Source organism: Oryctolagus cuniculus, chromosome 6 (assembly GCF_051225735.1).
Source record: "Oryctolagus cuniculus isolate XC-2025 breed Fujian yellow rabbit chromosome 6, ASM5122573v1, whole genome shotgun sequence".
Classification (NCBI taxonomy): domain Eukaryota; kingdom Metazoa; phylum Chordata; class Mammalia; order Lagomorpha; family Leporidae; genus Oryctolagus; species Oryctolagus cuniculus.
Genome location: NC_142872.1, coordinates 61,046,702 through 61,069,442, shown reverse-complemented (window position 1 = coordinate 61,069,442; position 22,741 = coordinate 61,046,702). Strand labels below are relative to the sequence as shown.

Genomic DNA, 22,741 nt, shown 5'->3' with positions numbered 1-22,741 from the left:
AAAGAGGAATAAAATGTCAAAGGGAGAATCTGTAGGGAGAACAGAGCTCACACATTTCCATATTGTGAAGAGGATGTTGACGATTAGTGGGAAACAGTAAAGAAAAATGTTAAGACAAGAAAATCCTAATGTGATAACATCCATCTGCTGCACTTACAGCTGGAATCCGAGGGGGAATTTCCCATCTGCGCTTTATTCTTGGCTTTAATTGGACTATAAATAAGACACATGCTCACATAATTTGCACGCGTGTCTTCTGGGGCCTGGATTGTTTAAGGATGATACATAGAAAATGTGTGTCCACACACACACACCAACTCAGAACCTACTTATAAGGCTTGTCTGGGGCATGCAACCAGTCTCAACTTGGTCCCTTGATGATCCGTCCCTTCATAACTGAGGCCTTAACTCCAGATCCTGCTCAAAAAGGTTTAACGCAGAACTGCCGCTGCCTTCTGGAAGCCCATGACTATGTCGCAAGAAACCTCAGGGGCCAGAGCCTGGGGGTGGCAGCACTTGGGAAGCCCAAGGCGAGCCCAGTCAAAAGGAAGCTGCACTTGTTATTTCATCTCCTTTTGACTCTCAGATTGCCTCTAAGAAGGCGGATATTACCGCCACTGTACAGATGGGGAAACTGAGGCTCGGCTATATAAAATAACTTGTTTACGGTCATGTGGTCCCTTAGCAGTAGAGCAAACACTCAAAACCAAGTGTCTGAGCCAGGGATCTGAGTTTGTTCTTTCCACTTTCCCTTCTGCCTCCACATCGCCCTGCCAGGTCCCCTGGGGCTATAAATAGTGGGGGAGGCTGGGATTTCAAGTGCAAAGGCAGCCAGGCCTGTAACACAAGGAATACCAACATGACCAGGGCAGGCCTAGCTTGGGCCCAATCCCTCTGGCCTTAGCTTCTCCCTCCGTGGTTACACTTAGTCTGGACTCCAGAGAGAAAGGCATGGGTCCTTTGTCACTGCACGCTCTGGGCCCCACCAGGCTGCCGTGCTAGAGGGCAGAGTCCAGACGCAGGCTGAGGCTCCTCCCGCAGGGCTGCCTGCCTTCCCCAGAGCCCGCACCCACCTTATTTCTGCTGCTGCTGGAGGGAAGGGCCAGGCCTGCTGGTGCACGTGTGGTGCTCAGCAGTGTCTCTGCATCACACCACATGTGGCAGCTGCTTAGTCACTCTCTGCTGAATGAATAAACAACCCAAGTTCACACCCTAGAAACCTGGCTATCAGGAAAAGAGCCACACAGATCCCCAGAAGGAGACCTTCTAACACCAAACGCATGACGTCCTATTAAATAGTCAACGTTTACTTATGGAACAGGAATGAGTTTTCTCATCCTTTTTGTCACCTCTTCTCTCCACCAGATCCAGCCTTGAAGGCCCTGGCAGGGAAAGGGAGAGAGGAGCCTCAAGTCCCAAAGCTGGGATCTTAAACGCCATGAGGCAGCCACCCACAGTCACGACAGCACAGTGAGCAGGGAGTGCCTGTGTCCCACAGGCATCCGAGGATGGCCTTGTAGTGATAGGATGCCCCTGCCACAGGACAAGCCACTTACAGAAAGCCGACGTGCTGCCTCTTCATCAGACCTGCTGAGCAGCCAGGCAGCTGGCTGGGGTGGCTCAGTTTGGCAGCCTGGGCTGGAGCTCAGAAGCCTGGATGGATCCTGAAACAGGAGCTTAGGGGCCAGAGCTGGCGGCCCTCAACCTCACAGAAAGGGGAAGAGCCGCTTTTTCACAATATAGAGGACTGTGGCGAGGAAAAGGGCCAGGGCAAGGAAGATGAGCAGCTTGTCTGTCAGCTCCCGGCGGTTGTACTTGGTGATGAGCTTCCGGCCCAGCTGGATGGTCCCCGACATGGACTTGAATTCTTCATTTGCATCTAGGATGGTTCGTGAAGAGTTGACTGAAACAGAAGAAGGAGGGAGTCTGATTCAAGACTGCACAGCACCTAAGCCAAAGAGCCTGCTCTGCTGCTCTTAGGGGCCAGTAAGACAACACAGCTCTGCAGCCGGTTCCTCTGAGCCAGAATGGAGGCCATTGCCATGAGCACAGAGGACAAGTACCTAACGAGGACATGCTCTTCCCCAGGCCCCATCCAGCAGCAGAGGAGGGGCTTGCAGACAGCTTGGAAGGAGTCCTCAGTAGGGAGACAGGGAGCAGCGGGTGCCTACCTCATCACCCGCCTCAGCTCTCTGAAACCAATACCCACCAGCCACCCTACCCACTTCCATTCCCCAAACCAACATGAGCCAGAACTTGATAAGGAAAAACCATCAACAGACTTTTGTTTTTATACTTTGGATTTTGAGCTATCACAAAAGACAGAACAGTGCCCTGAAATGCAACATACCCTTCCCCCACACCCAAGAACTGCCAGGCAATCCTGTTCCCTCCTGACCCCCACTCAATGCCCCCAACTCCTGCAATATTGCAGCAAATCCCAGACACCACATCCTCAATAGGCTTTTTTAAGTTGTGGTCCTAACAAGCTTTTAAGTCCAGGCAAGGATTAAGACCTGCACTTTTCTGTCAATGGCTTTCTCCTCTACCAAATGCACCCAAGAACAACCTTCACACTAGGGGGCCCTCTCAACACCCCAGAAACCATCAGCATGAGGGGTATCCTGTTACCCTTTGTGTAGCATAAACACCTGAGACTCAAAAGCCAAATTGTCTCCAGCCTCTCACTTTCTCCAGGGTCTCTTAAGACACAGGCCGTGCCCATGGAGCATGCTGGAGGAAGTGACTGCTGGTTTTGAGCCAAGTTTCTTTCTTTCTTTTTTTTTTTTTTTTTTTAATTTATTTGACAGGTAGAGTTAGACAGTGAGAGAGAGAGAGAGACAGAGAGAAAGGTCTTCCTTCCATTGGTTCACCCCCAAAAGGCCGCTACAGTTGGAGCTACGCTGATCCAAAGCCAGATCCAGGGGCTTCCTCCTGGTCTCCCAAGCAGGTGTAGGGGCCCAGGCACTTGGGCCATCCTCCACTGCCCTCCCAGGCCACAGCAGAGAGCTGGACTGGAAGAGGAGCAACCGGGACTAGAACCCGGCGCCCATATGAGATACCAGTGCTGCAGGCGGAGGATTAGCGAAGTGAGCCACAGCGCCAGCCCCCAAGCCAAGTTTCAAACACAAGGTGTGACCCTGGGTTACTTGCTTGCTGTGCTTTAGCTTCTTCCTGTTTCAATGATGCACTGAAAATAAAGAGTTCCTTAGGACCAGAGTTGTGGCACTGCGGGTAAAGCCACTACCTGTGATGCCAGCATCCATATGGGTGCTGGTTTGAGTTCCAGCTGCTTCACTTCCCACCCAGTTCCCTGTTAATAGCCTGGGTAAAGCAGCAGAAGATGGTCCAAATGTTTGGGTCCCTGCTACCCACATGGGAGATCCAGAAGAAGCTCCTGGCTCCTGGCTTCAACCTGGCCTAACTCTGGCCATTGTAGCCATCTGGGGAGTAAACCACTGGATGGAAGATCGATCTCTCTCTCTGACTCTCCCTCTCTATAACTCTTTCAACATAAATAAGATAAATTCTTAAAAAAAAAAAAAAAAAAAGAGAATGAGTTCCAAATTACAGATCATTTTTAGGGGTCATAATGGTACTGCAGTTCTGGGGTATTTTATTTTGTGGCCCCCCTCCCCAACTCAAAGAGGCCTTTTTCTTTCACAGACACTGAGGGCCAGAGATGATGTCTGGGGTTTGGTGACAACAATCTCCGAGGGGGAGGAGCAGGGAGGGGAGGGCAGAACGGAGCCGGGCACTGCTGACTGGGATTCTCGACGCCCTGCTCTCCTCTTCAGTCTCTGTGAAACGTTCAGATGGGAGTCAAGGAGTTAGCTGTTTTTCTGTTTCCCTGTCTGGAAGGATCTCAGAGAAGCCTCCAGTGTTCCTAGCAGGCCAGCCAGTGGCCTTTACACAAAACATCTCTTGGGCAACAATTCCTACACCTGCCTAGCCATAAAGTCCTCATTGTCCTCACTGAAAACCAGACCTCAGCCAAGCCCTGCTGATACCCTTGCTCCAGGACAGGGCTGGGGGTCTCTGTTGTACACAGAGCCCCAGGGAACTCTTCCACTGCAGGGGCATCCATGGGGTGTGGGGGGCTCCTAAACTGTTGTAACTGGAAAGAGAAATAAAGCGGCACCTCACCACCGCGGTGAGGAAGCTGCTGCGGCAGAGGGGCAGGAGCCTGGGGTGCAGCTGGCCGGGCAGGGGCTGTGGGGTCAGTGTCTCTGGGAGAAGCCTCTTACTCTGGGCCCAGCTTTACCTAGGGTATGCATGGTTTCCTCACTCTGCTGGACCTGCTGGGACATCATCTTGCTGATGCCCATGAGGCTCTCGGTGATGGCGCTGGACGTCTGGGCCAGGCTCTCCTTGGTGGTTTTCCTAAAAGTCACAAGGAGAAGGAGGACAAATGTCAACAAAAGCCTCGCAGCAAGCAAGTCTCATGTTCAAATGAAACCCTATTTTTTACTGATCAAATGAGCAACTACGCCTTAAACTATCAGTCAGTGCCAGCCAGGGGGTGCAGAGACCACCATCTTGTAGACTGGAAGAACATAAACTGGGCTGCCTTCTTTTTTTTTTTTATTTATTTTTTATTTTTTTATTTTTTTGACAGGCAGAGTGGACAGTGAGAGAGAGAGAGAGAAAGGTCTTCCTTTGCCGTTGGTTCACCCTCCAATGGCCGCCGCGGCTGGTGCGCTGCGGCCGGCGCACCGCGCTGATCCGATGGCAGGAGCCAGGAGCCAGGTGCTTTTCCTGGTCTCCCATGGGGTGCAGGGCCCAAGCACCTGGGCCATCCTCCACTGCACTCCCTGGCCACAGCAGAGAGCTGGCCTGGAAGAGGGGCAACCGGGACAGAATCCGGCGCCCCAACCGGGACTAGAACCCGGTGTGCCGGCGCTGCTAGGCGGAGGATTAGCCTAGTGAGCCACGGCGCCGGCCTGGGCTGCCTTCTGAAAAGAACTTGCTCGCGTGTACCGGGAGCCTTAGAGATGGTCACTCCTTTGACTCGATCATCTCAGCCCTAGGAGTTTCTTCAAAGGGCATTTCTAAAATGTGGAGAAAGCCTTATGTTCTCAGATACACCCCAGGGTATTATTCATAAGAACAAAAAGCTAGAAATGTAAACATGTAACAGGGGATTGGTTAATACAATAGGATACTATAGACTATTCAAATTAGGTTTAAACATTTTTTTAAAAATAAGCAAGTTGCCGACACCGCGGCTCACTAGGCTAATCCTCCGCCTTGCGGCGCCAGAACACCGGGTTCTAGTCCCAGTCGGGGCGCCGGATTCTGTCCCAGTTGCCCCTCTTCCAGGCCAGCTCTCTGCTGTGGCCCGGGAGTGCAGTGGAGGATGGCCCAAGTCCTTGGGCCCTGCACCCCATGGGAGACCAGGATAAGTACCTGGCTCCTGCCATCGGATCAGCGCAGTGCGCCGGTCGCAGCGCACCGGCCGCGGCGGCCACTGGAGGGTGAACCAATGGCAAAGGAAGACCTTTCTCTCTGTCTCTCTCTCTCACTGTCCACTCTGTCAAAAAAAAAAAAAAAAAAAAAAAGCAAGTCAGGGCCCGGGAAAGCAATGGAGGATGGCCCAAGTCCTTGGGCCCCTGCACCCATGTGGGAGAACCGGAAGAAGCTCCTGGCTCCTGGCTTCGGATCGGCACAGCTCCGGCCATTGCGGCCATTTGGGGAGTGAACCATCCGATGGAAGACCTCTCTCTCTCTCTCTCTCTCTGCCTCTCCTCTCTCTGTGTAACTCTGACTTTCAAATAAATAAATGAATAAATCTTTTAAAAAAATAAGCAAGTCTTTCTGCTATAATATTAAATGAAGAAGATACTAAATATTAAGGGCCAGTATTTGGTCAAGGGGTTAAGATGCCTGTATCCCATATTGGAGTGCCTGGGTTCAGATCCCCACTCCACTCCTGAATCCAGCTTCCTGCTAATGCATGCCCTGGAAGGCAGCAGGTGATAGCTCAAGTACTTAGGTCCCTGCTACTCACATGGGAGACCTGGACTGAGTTCCCAGCTTCTGGCTTTGGCCTGGCACAGTCCTTACCATCAGTCATTTCAGGAACGAACCAGTGGATAGGGAGTTCTCAAATAAATAAATAAATATATATTTTTAAAGATACTAAATTTTACATAGAGTATGATTTTATAAATATGAAAGAAAATATAATGGGAGGAGGCAATATTCCAGAATGTTCATTAGTAACAATAGCTTATTTCCATTTTGTAGGTCATACTTTTATCTTACCAATTTATTACAAATAAGCATTTACTTCTTTCAAACCTTTAAAATATTACTTACTACTTATATAGTAATATATTTATATGTATTATATGTATGTATGTGTGTATATATATATGTGTGTGTATATATATATGTGTATATATATATACAAATTAAAACAAGAGGCTATTCCCTCTAGCGGGTTTCAGTTTGCCCATTGTTATCTATTCTGTTATCAGAGAAAACACAAAAAGACAGATACCTTTGCCTCAAGAGATCCCCTCCCTGGAGAAGTTCTGCTTTCTCTAGATTGTCGATGGCAATTTTGCAAGTGAGATTAGCTTTCCTCCACGAGGTCTGATTGCTGGAATCACAAGGGTCATGCATGAGTTTCTGTCCACTCCCCCAGGCTGTTAGTTCCAGTCACAGCAGCTCCTTTGGCAAAGGAGCAATGGGAAGGCCACCCAGGTGCATGCAGCCCTACCTCTTGGTTGCCCAGCAACTGCTCGAGCTCAGGCCCAGCTCAGCTCTCACCTGGAACCCGCAGCTCCCTGCAGTGTTCTACAGCTGCCCTGATCCCCCAGGCAGCAGCCTGCAGTGACATAAAGCACGGATGGCAAGGAATGACATCACAAGACACAAGTCAGAGCAGTAAAGCCTTAGAAGTCATTGTCAGGGGCCTGTGTGCCCAGCCGGCAGGTCTGGCTGCTACCCTGCAGCTGGGCACACAGACCAGAAAAGTGACTGCCATGGCTTTACAGCTCTAACTCGGGTCTGGTGATGTCCTTCCTTGATGACTGTAACTTTCTCATCCTTCTATCTCCAAAACAGAAGCAACTGTTTTGGTCCCTCCACTGCTGAATTAATGTATGTTTCAGGAAGTAAAAAGATCACAAGGAGCCATTATTTCTCAACAGTTCTCCAAGATTTGCTGTTTCTTACACACTACACACCAATCACAGACAACACACACATGCTGTACAGCAGGGTCCTGATGGACATGATTTGTTTCCCTTCCAAGAGACAACTGAAATTTGGTGGACACCTCCCTGAAGTTAGCAATGTAGCATTTGTTGACAGACTACACAAAAGCTGATTTGTGTCCTGTGCTCCAGCTCTCTTACACAGCTCAAATCCACTGTGCAAAGCCCTGGAAATGTTCAGAAGTTAAGCGACAGAGTACAAACTGACAGGGCGGCTTTCTCACAGCACCCCGGCGTGCTGAAGGTCTTCAAAGGGGCTCTCCGTTGTGCAAGCAGCACCTGCTCTGCCTTGTCACACTTGCCACTTAACAAGAAACAATCACATCTTCAAAGCATTAGCAAGGGAGTTCCGCAGGCCCTGGGATGTGGAGGAGTGAGTGACAGGGCCGTTGCCCGCCTGCCTGGGGCTCGCAAGGAGAAAGCCACATGAACAAATCCTGTCCATTGTGACCAGCATGACAACCTGGCAAGCACAACTACTGTTTCCATACAGCGGCCAAAGCATGAACCTCCTGTTCTCTCTCCTCTGCCTTGTAACTCCCTGTGGCGAAGGGCCACTCCCAGCATCAGGCCCGTGCTAAGCTCATGATGTCTGGTGTAACTATTTGACTCTTCCTTACTCAGTGTTTACAGCATGAGCGATCTCGGTGGCTCGGGAAAGCCACAGCCATCACCACATGGAGTTATCACACTGAGCCACACACTAGCGCACTGCTTGCCACTCATGAACCCCTCCCTACTCATGCTCGCTCCACCCTGCCCGAGTCTCCCCCTGCGGCCGCATGTCACACACAGCTGCTGTCTGGTGGGGGAGGAGGAGCTCATGTCGGAGAATCACTCAAAGTCGAAGCCAAGCCATAGCCAGGCACAAATCTGCGGTTAGACCCACAGACGAGGGGACAAAGAGAAAACCTGTGGGAATGATGACAGTGGGCCTTCCAAAGAGAACAAACCATCTGTCCCAGAGGACCAGCAAAGTTGACGGAGCCCTTCCAGTATTGTTCTAACAACCTTTGTTATGATTATGATGCAAAAGTGTAGCTGAAAAGCTGCATCTCCTCCAACTCAGAATCAAGAAATAGCACACAGCGGCAACTGACCACAACTGGGCTTACGATCCTACAGGCACATTTACACCTCTCTGATCCATTTGTTCAGATGACAGCCCATTCAAAACTTCCTAGATTTTGGTGCATCTTAAGTAGATCTACTTTCAGTGGACTTTTTCTATCAGCGACCATCTTTACATAAAAACCACCCCATTCTTAAATGCATATATGATGCAGAATAATACTACATGTGCTGCTGTGAACTATGCACAGCTCCACCTGCGCCTAAGGTCCTGCTTATCCCTCCCCCGGCCCCATTTGAAAATTACCGACCTAGGAGGAACATCAGCCCGTGTGTCCTTGGCACAGTTAAGTCACCAGTAAACCAGTCCATGAGACAGACGCATGTATAAGCCTCACAGGGAACAGGTGACCCAGCAGAGGTGACGGGCAGGAGGCTAGGCCCTGCCTACCTGAGCATCTGCTTTTTGTGATTCTCCACTTCCTGGAGTAGAAGCTGCTTCTCCGACTCTTTGTCTTGCTCTTTAGCCGACTGCTCAAGCTCCTTTGAGGGGAAAATAGCTCGAGGTTATAATGGTTTTAAAAGCAAATACAAAAACAGAAGAGCACTCCTACTTCTGGCAAGGGCCTATGGCAGTATTTGGAGCACCCTTTTACAAAGAACACCTAGAAATGCAAGTAGCATTCAAGGGGACTTTAAAATGATGATGAAAAAATGGAATTAAAAGATATATTTTTCTGCAAAACATTTTTGAAATCCATACATGGTTTTTTCAGAAGATGCATTTCCCATGAGCTCTTTAAAGACCCCTATATGATAGCTAAGCTTGCAAGACAGTATGGAAAATCTCTAGGACCCCAAAGTGAAAAGGGAACCAAGAGCCAGAGCGGGCAGAATAAGGTGACAGAAGATGAGTTTAGGCATCACAGAAATACCAAGTTGTTATATGCTTCCATGATCACTCTCAATCTCTACCTATTTATTAGAGACCACTAATAACCACTAATTTGGCACAGTGGTTAAGACGGATGCCTGAATACTGCATTGGAGACCCAGCTCCACCTCCTCGTCCAGCTTTCTGCTAATGTGTACCTGAGAAGTTATGATGATGGTTTAAGTAGCTGGGTCCCTGCTGACCACGTGGGAGACCCAGATTAAGTTCTTGGCTCCCACTTTTGGCCTGGTCCAGCCTCAACTATTACAGGCACTTGGGAAACAGACCACAGATAAAAGATCTCTGTCTCTTCACCTTTCAAATAAAAAGTAAAATTTTTAAAATCACACATATGCTTCAGTATTTAAAAAAACAAAGAAACCACTAATAATTTTTTAAAAAGATTTATCAATACGAAAGGGAGAGGGAGAGGAAGAAGAAGAGGGAGAGGGAGAAGAGAAAGGGGAAGAGGGAGAGGAGAGGAGAGAAGGATGGAGCGGGGGGAGAGAGAAAGATTGATCTTCCATTTGCTGATCCACTCCCCAAACGCCTGCAACAAATAGTGCTGGGCCATGAAAAATCTGGGAGCCTTGAATTCCACCTGGGTCTCCTACATGGGTGGCAGGGACCCAAAAACTTGAACCATCATCTGCTGCCTCCCATGATGTGCATTAACAGGAAACTGAAAGGGGCTGGCACTGTGGCATAAAAGGTAAAGCTGCAACCTGCGATGCCGGCATCCCATATGGGTGCTCCACTTCTGCTCCATTAGCTCCCTGCTAATGCACCTGGGAAAGCAGCAGAAGATGGCCCAAGTGCTTAGACTCCTGCACCCATGTGGGAGACACAGAAGAAGCTCCTGGCTCCTGGCTTCCTTATGGCCATTTGGGGAGTGAATCAGCAGATGGAAGATCTCTCTGTGTCTCTCCATGTCTCTGTAACTCTGCCTTTCAAATGAATAAAACGAATCCTAAAAGAAAAAAAAAGACGGATCAGAAGCACCTGATTCAAACTGGCACTCCAATCAGGGATGCAGGCATGGCAAGATGGCTTAACCCATTGTGCCGCAACATCCATCCTGGTACTAAGCAGTCAAGGTCGCAAAGTTCATGTAGGGGCAGAAAAACAAAGGCTTAGGCCACAATTCAGGACCCTAAAGGGTTACACCATCAATGAAAAGGTCTAGGAAACCGTCCAGCAGCAGAGTGCCCCCATTGTGGACTCTATATAGAGGAGTTAAAAAAAAAAAAACTGGCCGGCGCCGCGGCTCACTAGGCTAATCCTCCACCTAGCGGCGCCGGCACACGGGGTTCTAGTCCCGGTCGGGGCGCCGGATTCTGTCCCGGTTGCCCCTCTTCCAGGCCAGCTCTCTGCTATGGCCAGGGAGTGCAGTGGAGGATGGCCCAGGTGCTTGGGCCCTGCACCCGCATGGGAGACCAGGAAAAGCACCTGGCTCCTGGCTCCTGCCATCGGATCAGCGCGGTGCGCCGGCTGCAGCGGCGGCCATTGGAGGGTGAACCAACGGCAAAGGAAGACCTTTCTCTCTCTGTCTCTCTCTCACTGTCCACTCTGCCTGTCAAAAATAAAAAAAAAAAAAATTTAAAAAAAAAAAAAAACAACTGAGAATTTATAAGCGGGGAGCCATCCTCACACTGATCTGGGGTCCAAATTTCTCTTCCTAAAGACAAATTAACAGAAAAAGCGTTCCCAGCCTTGTGATAACTCCAGGAGATGTGGTAGAAACAAACACGAGAACCTTTGAAGGGGCCTGCCCTGGACTCGGGCTGCAGAAGGCCCACGGAGAGGTCTGCTCACAGCGCACAATCACCAAACGCTGACGAACAATCCCCTGCGAGCGCAGGCGGCAGACACAGCCAGCAGTACTGCAGGACTGCAGATCACCCAACTGTCGGATGGCACGACACCTCAATCTCAAGTCATATGTTTCTCTTCTACTTTCAATCAAGCTATTGATCTAAAACATCAACATATTAGCTCACATAGATACTTATTATTCATATACTAATTTGCATATGCTGGCCTGAAACACGGGCATGTCTTCACCAATTTAATAGCTTAGAGACGACTTTCAATTTATTGCTGAGGTAGAGAAAAATAATAAAACTTTTTCAAATGCTATCAGTTATTATTTGTATAATTATTCATTTGAAATCTATATTCCAGGGCCAGCATTGTAGTGTAGTGGATTAAGCCACTGCCTGTGACACGGGCATCCCATATGGTGCTGGTTTGAGTCTTGGTTGTTCCACTTCTAACCCAGCTCCCTGTTAATGCACCTGGGAAAGCAGTAGAAGATGGCCCAAGTGCTTGGGCCCCTGCATCCATGTTGGAAGAAGCTCCTGGCTCCTGGCTTCAGGCTGGCCCAGCCCCATTTGAGGAGTGAACCAGCAGATGGAAGAGCTCTCTCTGTCTCTCCCTCTAACTCTCTCAAATAAATTAATTTTTTTAAAAAGTGTAAAAGGAAATGAAACCAAAGAAAGAAAAAACAATCTACTTTCCCTGGTAGATTGTAAACTCAGTGAAGGTGGTGCTATGCCTAGCACTGCTCACTACATCTACATCTGCCCCATGTGCCTGGCACACATTAGGCACCAAATCGCTGAATGGAAGCGTGGAGGCACAGGAAGAGGTGAAGGACAGAGGGAGGAAGAGAGGGAAAATGTGAGATTTCCTCATGAAAGGTTGCAGAAGTTATGTCCCAGCAAATCAGTGACAGTTCTGGAGAAAAGATGAGAACCTCGGCCACGCACAGATATCTGTCTCTGCAGAACACCGCTCTTTTTAGGGTACAAGGCCAGTTCTAGTTTCACACAATCTTGCTGCAAATACACAAAAAAGGCATTCAGGTGAGAGCTAAAAACACCAAACAGAGAAATTCTGTATTATTTCCAGATATAAAGGGAATATCTAAATGCTTAGGAAATGCAGATGAAGACAGGGACAGGGTTACTCATTCAGTAACCACCTACTTACTAGGTCCTAAGATGCCAGGGATACACCGGTGCGCATGGAGTTCATGTTGCTGGGGGCAGGGGTGTATAATAAATATGTAAATATATTGGTGAGATAATTTATATGAATTAGTGAAGGAAGTAAACACTGAGTAAGCAAGTGAAAAAACAAGAAGGAAACACTCATACGGAAGTTGGTAGGTACACATGGAGGGATGAAGTCACACCAGGTTGAAGGAAGGCTTTTAGAGAATAAATTAGATTTAAGGGGGCACATGCTGTGGCACGGCAGCCACTTGGGATGCCCACATTCCATATCAGAGTGCCTGGGTTCAAGTGCCAGCTCTACTCACTGCTCTCCATTCCTGCTTCCTGCTAATGTGCACTCTGGGAGGCAGCAGGTGATGGCTCAAGGTGATGGGTTCCTGCCACCCATGTGGGAGACACAGATGGAGTCCCACCTCCTACCTCTAGCATGAACCAGTCCTGGCATTTGGAGAGTGAACCAGCAGATGGAAGATCTGTCTCTGCCTGTATGTGTGTGTGTGTGTGTGTGAATCTACCTTTCAAATAAAAATTAAAACAAAATTTTTTTAAAAGTCCACCTCTGACTTTAAAAAAAAGTGAGAAGTCATGGAAGCAGTATACATATATATATATGTAGCTCCTCTGACAGAGAACTGGCTAAAAAGAGTATAGCTGTAAAAAAGAATGAGGAAGGCCTTTAGTTACTGGTTTGGGGAAAGAATTCCAATACATACTATTAAGTTTGGGGGCAGATATTGTGGCATAGCAGATAAAGCTGCTACCTGCAGTGCCAGCATCCCACACAGTAACTGGTTTGAGTCCTGGCTGTTCCACTTCCAATCCAGCTCCCTGCTAATGTCCCTGAGAAAGTAGCAGAAGGTGGTCCAAGTCCTTAGGCCCCTGTAACCCGAGTAGGAGAAGACCTGGAAGAAGTTCCTGGCTCCTGGTTTCAGACAGCCCAGCTCTGGACATTGTAGCCATTTGGGAAGCAGACCAGCAGATGGATCTCTCTCTTTCTCTCTCCCTCTCTGTCTCTGTAAACTCAGGCTTTCAAATAAATAAAATAAATCTCAAAAAAAAAAAAAAAAGCAGCAGTGTTTCAAGGGAGGGTATGTGGCACAGTGGGTTCGGCTGCTGCCTGGAACACCCACATCCTATATTGGAGTACCAGCTAGAGTCCCAGCTATGCTTCTTCCAGTCCAGCTTCCTGCTAATGCACCTGGGAAGGCAGCAGATCATGGCTCACGTGGTTAGGCCTGTGCCACCCACATGGGAGACCAGGATGAGGTTCCAGGCTCCTGGCCCCAGACTGGCCCAGCCCTGGCTATTGCTGGCATCCAGGGAGTAAATCAGCAAATAGAAGATCTCTCTCTCTCTCCTTCTCTCTCTCTCTCTTTCTTCACTCCTTTATTACTTTCAAATAAATGAATAAATATTTGGGGGAAAAACACTGGGTTTTAGAGGCGTGCACTTAGCACTGTGTTTATAGACACCACTTGGATATTTGTATCCCATATGGGAGTTCAAGTTCCAGCTCCATTTCCTATTCCAGCTTCCTGCTAATGTGCACTCTGGGAGGCAGCAGCTGAAGGCTCAAGTACTTGGGTCCCTGCCACCCACGTGGGAATCCCAGAAAGAATTCCCAGTTCTTGGGGTTCTGGCTTGGCCCCAGCCCTGGCTGTTGCGGGCACTGGGGAGTGAATCAGTGGATGAGATCTCTCTCTCTTTCAAATAAATTTAAAAAAAAAGTACAAACTTTTAAAAAGCACTGTTTTAGTATGCTTTTAGATGAGAAATGGGAATAAGAAAATACCTTTGTCTTTCTTAATATCTGAGCAGAGGAAGTGTGGAAAGATACATAAATAACAAATAAAAGGGGTCACCTGTTGGGAGATCCAAGACCAGAGAACTAATGTGGGGCCTGAGATTTTTCACTGCATAATGGCATTTTTTTAAAGATTTATTTATTTTACTTGAAAGTCACAGTTAGAGAAGGAGAGGCACAGGGAGAGAGAGAGAGAGAGAGAGAGAGAGAGGTCTTCCATCCACTGGTCTGCCATCCCCAGATGGCTGCAACAGCCGGAGCTGTGCCGATCCGAAGCCAGGAGCCAGGAGCCTTCTCTGGGTCTCTCACGTGGGTGCAGGCACCCAAGGATTTGGGCCATCTTCTACTATTTTCCCAGGCCATAGCAGAGAGCTGGATTGGAAATGGAGTAGCTGGGTCTCGATTTGGCGCCATATGGGATGCTGGCACCGCAGGAGGCGGTTCCACCTGCAATGCCACAGCACTGGTCCTTGCATAATGCCATTTATACACACACACACACACACACACACACATACAAAATGTGAAACGAACACCCTCCAAAACTTAAACAAGATGATTAAATCAGACCGAAGATGCTGGTAGAGATAAGATAGGTAGAGTGACATTGCTGGAATCCTTCAGTTAACTCCTCTGGTACATACTGTCTGTTTTCAAAATTATCCTTGACAGTGCCTTAGCAAGGCAACACACAGGCCACGGGCTTGCTTTCTCTCAGGGGTCATGGCCAGCTTTACTGCCAGTTTCGGAACAGTCTTCTTCTGTTAGGCGGCAACAGAGCTGCTGGGGCTGTGTTCTACGAAAAGCACAAGTCCTTCAATCCTGGCACATGCCTCCAGACTCACCGGAGATGGACAGATCCACACTCCCATCTCACCGGCACTGAGGGCACCACAGGGGCAACACTTCCACTCTTCTAACCTTGCTGATGTTTTCTGGGATGACACACACCATAGTTAACTCAGGTGTATCAAACATGCACATGAGGTGACTAGTGGTTACAGAAATACAAAGGAAGACACTGGGTAAAGGGAGAACATAGAAAAACCCAGGAGACACAGGTGATAGACTGCAGTGAAGGTGAGTGAATAGCTGAAGAGAGTGGTAGGGAAGAGAAGGGAGTTGAAGTGACCTCAGACAATGGTGTCCCTGCTGGCTACTTGTTGCCATGGCAACAGTGCTCTGCTTTCAAGTTTGGTGAATAGCTTCACCCTCACTGCCTACAGGTTTACAACTCCCTCCAGCTGGTGTTTACAGAAACTGGGCAGCTCTTAGAAAGATCTTAGTCCCAGAACTGAGTCCCCTTCACTGCTACCCATTGGCAGCATCTCAGTTCTGCAGACACTCACCTGTATTCTGTGTCGTAACTGCTGAAACTTCTCTTTCACTTTAGTATTCAGTTCGGTAAGTGCGCTTAAGGGTCCTGAACAATCGCGAATATCCTAGGAGACATGGAAGAGATGAAATGATACCAACTGTTCAGTGAGAGATGGCTTAGACCACAACTAAGGGTGGCCTGACTGTAATTCATCCCAGTCTTTGCTGTTTACCTCTGCGACACAAGCAAAAACAGTATCATTTACATTCTTCTCATCCTTCTTTCGATTATTATTGAACAGATAAGAAACACAACTCTGCTTTGACCTAATCATTAGTCCTGTGGTTAGTAGGAGAGTCTTTTTTTTTTTTAAGATGAGGCTGAATATGTTTTATTAAGCTATTAAGTGGTTGTTTTTTTGTTTGTTTGTTTGTTTTTTGACAGGCAGAGAGACAGTGAGAGAGAGAGAGAGACAGAGAGAAAGGTCTTCCTTCCATTGGTTCACCCCACAAATGGCCGCCATGGCAGGCGCTGCGCCGATCTGAAGCCAGGAGCCAGGTGCTTCTCCTGGTCTCCCATGCGGGTGCAGGGCCCAAGCACCTGGGCCATCCTCCACTGCCCTCCCGGGCCACAGCAGAGAGCTGGACTGGAAGAGGAGCAACCAGGACTAGGACCCGGTGCCCATATGGGTGCCGGTGCCGCAGGCAGAGGATTAGCCAAGTGAGCCATGGTGCCGGCCCCAGTAGGAAAGTCTTAAACATCACACAGATAGTACGAAAGTCTTAAAGCAGCTTGCTTTAACGATCAGACATGGACACCCAAAAGCAATACTATAACTCTAGTTCCTGCCAATCTGAAAATTGTGATGCTTAAATTCCTGGCACTCTTTGACAAGGTTAACTTAGTTGGAATTTTTGAAAAGACATTTATTTGAAAGGCAGAGTGAGAGAGAGAGAGAGGAAGAGACATCTGCTACTCTCTGGTTCACCCCCTAAATGGTCACAGCAACCAGGGCTGGGCCAGGCCAAACCTAAGAGCCAGGAACTCCATCCTGTTCTCTATATGGGCAGCAGGGCACTGGTACTTAGACCTCTTCTGCTGCCTTCCAAGGCACATTAGAAGGGTGCTGGATAGGAAGTGGAGTAGCTGGGACTCAAACCGGCACTCCAATATTAGATGCTTGTGTAACAAGCAGAGGTTTAATCCACTGCACTACAATGCTGTCACCTAACTTAGTCTGATTTTGCAAGCCATCTATTATAAGCCAAAGTTGTTCCCCCCTCCCCTTCAAGATCTTTTCATTTTGAAAGGCAGACTGACAGAGAGGGAGAGACAGAGATCTTACATCTGCTAGTTCACTCCATAAATAGCTACAACAGCCAGGGCTGACACTGGATGCTGCAAGAGGTGGCTTAACCCACTGTGCCACAATGCTAGCCCAAATCAGAGTTTACAGAAATGTTTTAAAAGTAGATTTGGAGGGCCGACGCAGTGGCACACTTGGTTAATCCTCCACTTGCGGTGCCAGCATCCCATATGGGCACGGGGTTCTAGTCCTGGCTGCTCCTCTTGCAGTCCAGCTCTCTGCTGTGGCTCGGGAGGGCAGTGGAGGATGGCCCAGGTGCTTGGGCCCTGCACCCACATGGGAGACCGGGAAGAAGCACCTGGCTCCTGGCTTCGGATCGGCGCAGCACTGACCATAGTGGCATAGCGGCCATTTGTGGGGTGAACCAACAGAAGGAAGACCTTTCTCTCTGTCTCTCTCTCACTGTCCACTCTGCCTGTCAAAAAAAAAAAAAAAAAAAAAGAAGAAGAAGAAGAAGAAGAAAAAGAAAAGAAAAGAAAAAGATTTGGAGGGGACGGTGCTGTGGTACAGCGGGTTAATGCCCTGGCCTGAAGTGCCGGCATCCCATATGGGCGCTGGTTCGAGTCCCAGCTGCTCCACTTCTGATCCAGCTCTCTGCTATGGCCTGGGAAAGCAGTAGAAAATGACCCAAGTCCTTGGGCCCCTGCACCCACATGGGAAACCCGGAAGAAGCTCCTGGCTTCAGATCGGCACAGCTCCAACCATTGTGGTCAATTAGGGAATGAACCAACGGATGGAACACCTCTCTCCCTCCCTCTCTCTCTCTCTCTCTCTCTCTCTCTGCCTCTTCTCTCTCTGTGTAACTCTTTCAAATAAATAAATCTTAAAAAAAAAAAAAAGTAGATTTGGAGTTTGTTTCTTGGCATTTCGAATTACAGGGGCCAGGTTTTAATACAGACTCTCAAACCAGATGATGTGTCTTCAAATCCTGGCTACAGCAACTTGTTGGCTATGTAAATGGTAAGTTCTACATACCTCAGTTTCTTCAACACATCACCTCCATAGAAAAACCCTGTATCTACGCAAAGCACTTAGCAGAGAAGCTGGAAGACAGTGCAATTCACCCAGTTAAAACCTATCTTTCTCTTTAGCAAGCACAAGAACCCAAAAGGGGGCCCAAGCAATTGGAATTATGTGAAAAGGTAACTTCATTTGTATGAACACTACATTTATTTTTCTAGAATTGGCCCAGAAGTTTTGTAGTTTCTCCTTTGAAGAAGCAAAGTTTAAGAAATTTATTTCCACCAAGTTTCTTGACTTGTTCTGTGGCCTCCTCATTAAATCACACTTTCTTTCTCCATACGATAAAGCACTAATTTTGGTTTATTCTGTGTCTGGCTTACCTGCGGAGCCCTACGCTTTCACCCACATTGTCTATATCTGTTTAGTGACACTCATTGTCAACTGAAATGATTTGCGGAAAGCCAGAGTTTAAGGACTCATTTCTGCATTCCTAACTCTTGCCTTCATCAACTGCTTTACTGCACTACTGCCTTTTACCCTTAAACAGCATAACGCAAAGCCCTTCGCTTCCCCTAGCTGTTAAACAGAGCGGAGACCCTGTAACGGTCTTTGCCTAGGCTGTCTTTCCCTGCCCGCCTTCTGACCCAGGCCTTGCTTCACAACATCGCGACTATCGGCCCGGTCACGTTCCCTTCACCCAGCATCTCCAGTGCCAAGCGTCCTTGGGTGCCACAGGGCACCGGACCGGCCGCGCTGGCCGGCGGGGGCTAAAGACTGCAGGACGCCACGAATGACAGGCAAGGAAGTGTCAGAAGGCGGGGCCGCGCACGGTGACAGGTGTATTGTGAGGTAGTCAGGGGCGGGGAGGCGGCCAGGACCGTGGGTGGGGCCGGGCGGAACCACTAAGGAAGCTGGGTCTGGGGCGGCAGATACGGGGGAGTCCCAGGAGAGGGCGAGCCTGGAGCACCCTGATCAGACCACATGGGGTGGACAAGGAGGGAGCCGGCCATGGGAGACGACCCACGGCCCAGGAGCGCTGACCGAGTGGGATCAGTTCGGGAGTGAGGCCGCCGAGCTCACCAGCGAAGTTTGGGTTACGACTGCTGAAGCCTGGCAGGGCCCCTGGAATCAGTACCTGAATAAGCGCCTTCACTTCCAGGTCGAATTTGACAATCTCTTGGTTACAGATCCGGACGTGGACGTCCTGGGGAGCCGCCATGTTGGAACGCCAGCTACGGACAGCGGCGGTGTCCAAATCCAAACGCGTTTCCGCACCGCCGTCTCTCCCTCCCCGCTTCTTCTCCGGGCAGCGCCCCCTAGAGGCCGGCGTCTTGGAGACTGTCCCTGACACGTGCAGGGAAACGGCCTGAGTTGGGTCCTAGCAAAACGGAGAGGAAGACAAGATGGAACGCTTAACAGTGGGCTCTTTCCATGTTCCATCAGCCATGCTAACAACCACGTATTTTTTATTTTTTGCACAGAAAAAAGTATACATTGGGATGTCTCTAGAAGATGTAATTAACAATCTTATGTTTCTTTAAATTTTCCTGTATTTTTCCTACTTCCTATAGTGAGTATAAATATGGAGTAAAAGAGAATATGATAAACTTTTTTTTTTAATGCATGGACTTCGAGGTAGGTCACTCCTCCAATCCCACAGGGTCTGAGGAATCCTTTTAAGACAGATAATGAGTCAGTGCCCTGCTCTACACCCCTTCTGTGGCCTCTGTACAACTGGATTAAATCTCTGTCACTGGAGTGGTCATCATAGGTTTATGTAGTTCTGTTGACGGAAATAATTTCAGAGCAAGCCCGCAACAAGCAAATGAATAGCCAACAACTGGCTCAGTTTTTTTAAATTAAAAAAAAAAATTTTTTTTTTTTTCATTTTATTTGAGAGGAAGAGAAAGGTCTTCCAACTGCTGATTCACTCCCCAAATGTCTCCAAGAGCCAGGACTGTGCCAGGCAAAAGCCAGCAGCCAGGAGCCAGAAACTCCATCCAGGTCTCCTATGCGGGTGGCAGGGACTCAAGTACTTGAGCCATCATCCACTGCCTCCCAGGATGCCCATTAAGCAGGAAGCTGGATGAGAAGCAGAGTAGCCAGGACTGGAATGGGATGCAGATGTCCCAAGTGGCAACCCAAATTGTCACGTAACTGCCACGCCAAATGCCCACTCCCCATTTTATTTTTACTACTAAGTAGTTCACAGGGCCCCGAGGCCATGAGTCAACCCACCCCACCCCACCCTTCCCGGAATCCTTAGGCTCCCTCTGTAGCTGTGGGATGCCAAGCTCCCTCTGCCCAGACCTCATCCAGTTTTGCTCAGTTCGTGTAAGCAAGCCCAGACTGTGAGGACCTGAGTGCCCAGCTGCATTCATTTCTCTTAATCCTCACAACCACCCTCAAAACTGGTAATACCCCAGTTTTACCTAGCGGGAGACAGGCTGAAAGTAGATTAAAGCAAAACAAGCAAGCTGTCCTAAGATAACCCAACTTGAAAGTGGCGGAGCTTTGATGGAAAGGCACTTCCTTCTCAAAAGCCCATCCGGCCTGCAGGGGAGCACTGCATTAGCAGGGTATGTGCTTACCCCTCTGTGTCCCTGCAGCCTTCCCCATACACCCACTCAGGCTGCTCAGCCCCCCACTGCGCCTAGGACAGAAGCAATGTGTTGCTGGCATGTGCACCTGCTCTATAGCCCACTCAGATCTGTGCTCAGCCTCCTCAGGTAACTGATAATAATAGCACCTACCTCACAGCATGTGCTGGTTAAATGAGATAATGTATGAAAAGCACTCAGCACAGTGTGAGAATCGAATGCCTGTTGGCTGCTGTTTCTGTATCACTGGCCCTCATCTGGGCACTTTGTCACATGCTTTACTGGCATCATCCCGCATTGTGGCTCAGCAGGTTAAGCCACGGCCTGTGGTGCCAGCATCCCGTATTGGCGACAGTTCAAGTCCCTGCTGCTCCACTTCTGATCCAGCTCCCTGCTATGGCCTGAGAAAGAAGTAGAAGATGGCCCAAGTCTTTGGGCCCCTGCATCCATGTGGGAGACCTGGAAGAAGCTCCTGGCTCTGGCTCCTGGCTCCTGGCTCCTGGCTTCGGCCTGGCCAGTCCAATCGTTGTGGTCATTTGGGCCATATGGGGAGTGAACCAGCAGATGGAAGATTTTCTCTCTCTCTCTCTGTAACTATGCTTTTCAAAAAACCAAACCAAACAAAAACAGGACAGAGAGGAAGTATGCCTTGCAAATGGTGTTGTTAGGTCAAAGAATACCTGAGAATACTTCAAAGTTCATGGACGTATATAGGCATTTAACCTAACGGTTAAGATGGATGCATGGGGGCCAGAGTTGTGGTACAGTGGGTTAAGCCTCTGTTTGGTACACTGGCATCACATATCAGAGTGTCGGTTTGAGTCTCCATTGCCCCACCTCCAACCTAACATTTCTGATAATGTACCTGGGATGGCAGAAGATGGCCCAAGTGTTTGCACCCCTGCCACCACGTGAGAGACCCTGCCAGAGTTCTGGCTCCTGGCTTCAACTTGGCCCAGACTTGGCTTTTGCAGCCATTTGGGGAGCTAACCAACAAACAGATGGAAGATTCTCTCTCTCTCTCTCTCTCTCTCTCACTATGCCTTTCAAATAATCATCTTAAAAAAGATGCCCATGCATCAGAGTGCCAGAGTTGGCTTCCTGGCTTTGGCTCTTGACTCCAGCGTCCTGGCTAATGAAGAGACCCTGGGAGGCAGTGGTGACAGCTTTAGCAGTTGGGTCCCTGCTGCCATTCACTTGGGAGACCCAGAATGAGTTCCCAGTTCCTGGCTTTGGACCCAGCCTAGCCCCAGACATTGTGGGCATTCAGACACTGAACCAGGAGGTGGGAGCTCTCGCTCAAAAAACAAAACAACAACAACAAAAAACCACTCTGGAAAATGTATGACAACTGCATGGGTTTCAATATTTTTGCATCAAAATAAATTTCTTTATTTCTACAAGCTTTTTGAAGTGTCCTCATATGCACTTTAAAATTTTGACACATACAAGCCAATTGCATTTCATAGGGGTTATATCAATTTACACTCCCTCCTGCAACACAGTACAAATGCCTGCTTCCCATGGCCTCACCAGCACAGTGCATTAACAAACACTGGGATTTTTGCCAATCTGGGTAGATGAAAACTGCCTTCTTTCATTTTGCATTTTTCTCACGATGCATGACACTGAGGATTGCTTCTGTTTCAGAGCCATATGTATTTACTTCTCTCATTTCTCTGTTGGGTTGCAGGTCTTCTTCATATCAGCTTCCAGGAGCTCTTTATGTGTTAGGAGGATTAGTCCTTTGAGATGAGTTGCAAAGCTTTATTATTATTATTATTTGACAGATAGAGTTAGACAGTAAGAGAGAGAAAGACAGAGAGAAAGGTCTTCCTTCTGTTGGTTCACCCCTCAAATGGCCGCCTTGGCTGGAGCTACGCAGATCTGAAGCCAGGAGCCAGGTGCTTCTTCCTGGTCTCCCACGCTGGTGCAGGAGCCCAAGGACTTGGGCCATCCTCCACTGCCCTCCCGGGCCACAGTAGAGAGCTGGACTGGAAAAGGAGCAACCGGGACTAGAACCCGGTGCCCTTATGGGATGCTGGTGCCACAGGTGGAGGATTAACTAAGTGAGCCATGGCGCCGGCCCCAAGTAGCAAAGCTTTTTAAAGTCTATAGTTCTACTTTGACATGTTTCTGACAGAATTGGTCAATCTTCATTTATGACTTCTAGATTTTGAATCCCAGTTAGAATGGCCTTTCCTTCTAGTATTTTTTTAAATTAATTAATTTATCTGAAAGGAGAGAGAGGGAGAGACAGATCTTCCACTCACTGGTTCACCCCCCAAATGGTCTTAAAGGCCAGGGCTGAGCCAGGCTGAGGTCAGGAGCCAGGAGCTTCCTCCAGGTTTCCCATGTGTGCGCAGGGGCTTTCCCAGGTGCATCAGCAGTGAGCTGGATCCAAAATGGGACAGCCAGGACATGAACCAGCGCCCATAT

At 48.7% G+C, this 22,741-nt stretch overlaps 2 protein-coding genes across 6 annotated transcripts in view; both read right to left on the bottom strand.

Moving 5' to 3' along the window:
• The window catches only part of BNIP1 (BCL2 interacting protein 1), a 36,714-nt gene extending 17,782 nt beyond the window's left edge, over window positions 1-18,932 (bottom strand). For 2 of the 5 annotated variants that reach the window (XR_516447.5, XR_516449.5), the window contains exons 1-6: window positions 18,838-18,932; window positions 15,405-15,497; window positions 8,749-8,840; window positions 6,506-6,607; window positions 4,265-4,383; window positions 1,557-1,903 (exon numbers count right to left, since the gene is read on the bottom strand). Coding sequence is in view for 2 of the 5 variants with exons in the window: in XM_002710383.6 (XP_002710429.1) it covers window positions 1,707-1,903; window positions 4,265-4,383; window positions 6,506-6,607; window positions 8,749-8,840; window positions 15,405-15,497; window positions 18,838-18,921 (687 nt within the window). In the remaining 3 variants the exon portion in view is untranslated. Of the gene's footprint in view, window positions 1-1,286; window positions 1,904-4,264; window positions 4,384-6,505; window positions 6,608-8,748; window positions 8,841-15,404; window positions 15,498-18,837 lie in introns of those variants that run through there. The other 3 variants (XM_002710383.6, XR_016236462.1, XM_089336216.1) reach the window with 3 other exon arrangements.
• Window positions 18,933-18,941: 9 nt separating this feature from the next.
• The window catches only part of CREBRF (CREB3 regulatory factor), an 89,000-nt gene continuing 85,200 nt past the window's right edge, over window positions 18,942-22,741 (bottom strand). Inside the window, exon 10 of the mRNA XM_089336215.1 lies at window positions 18,942-19,080. The gene's annotated coding sequence lies outside the window, so the exon portion shown is untranslated. The remainder of the gene's footprint in view (window positions 19,081-22,741) is intronic.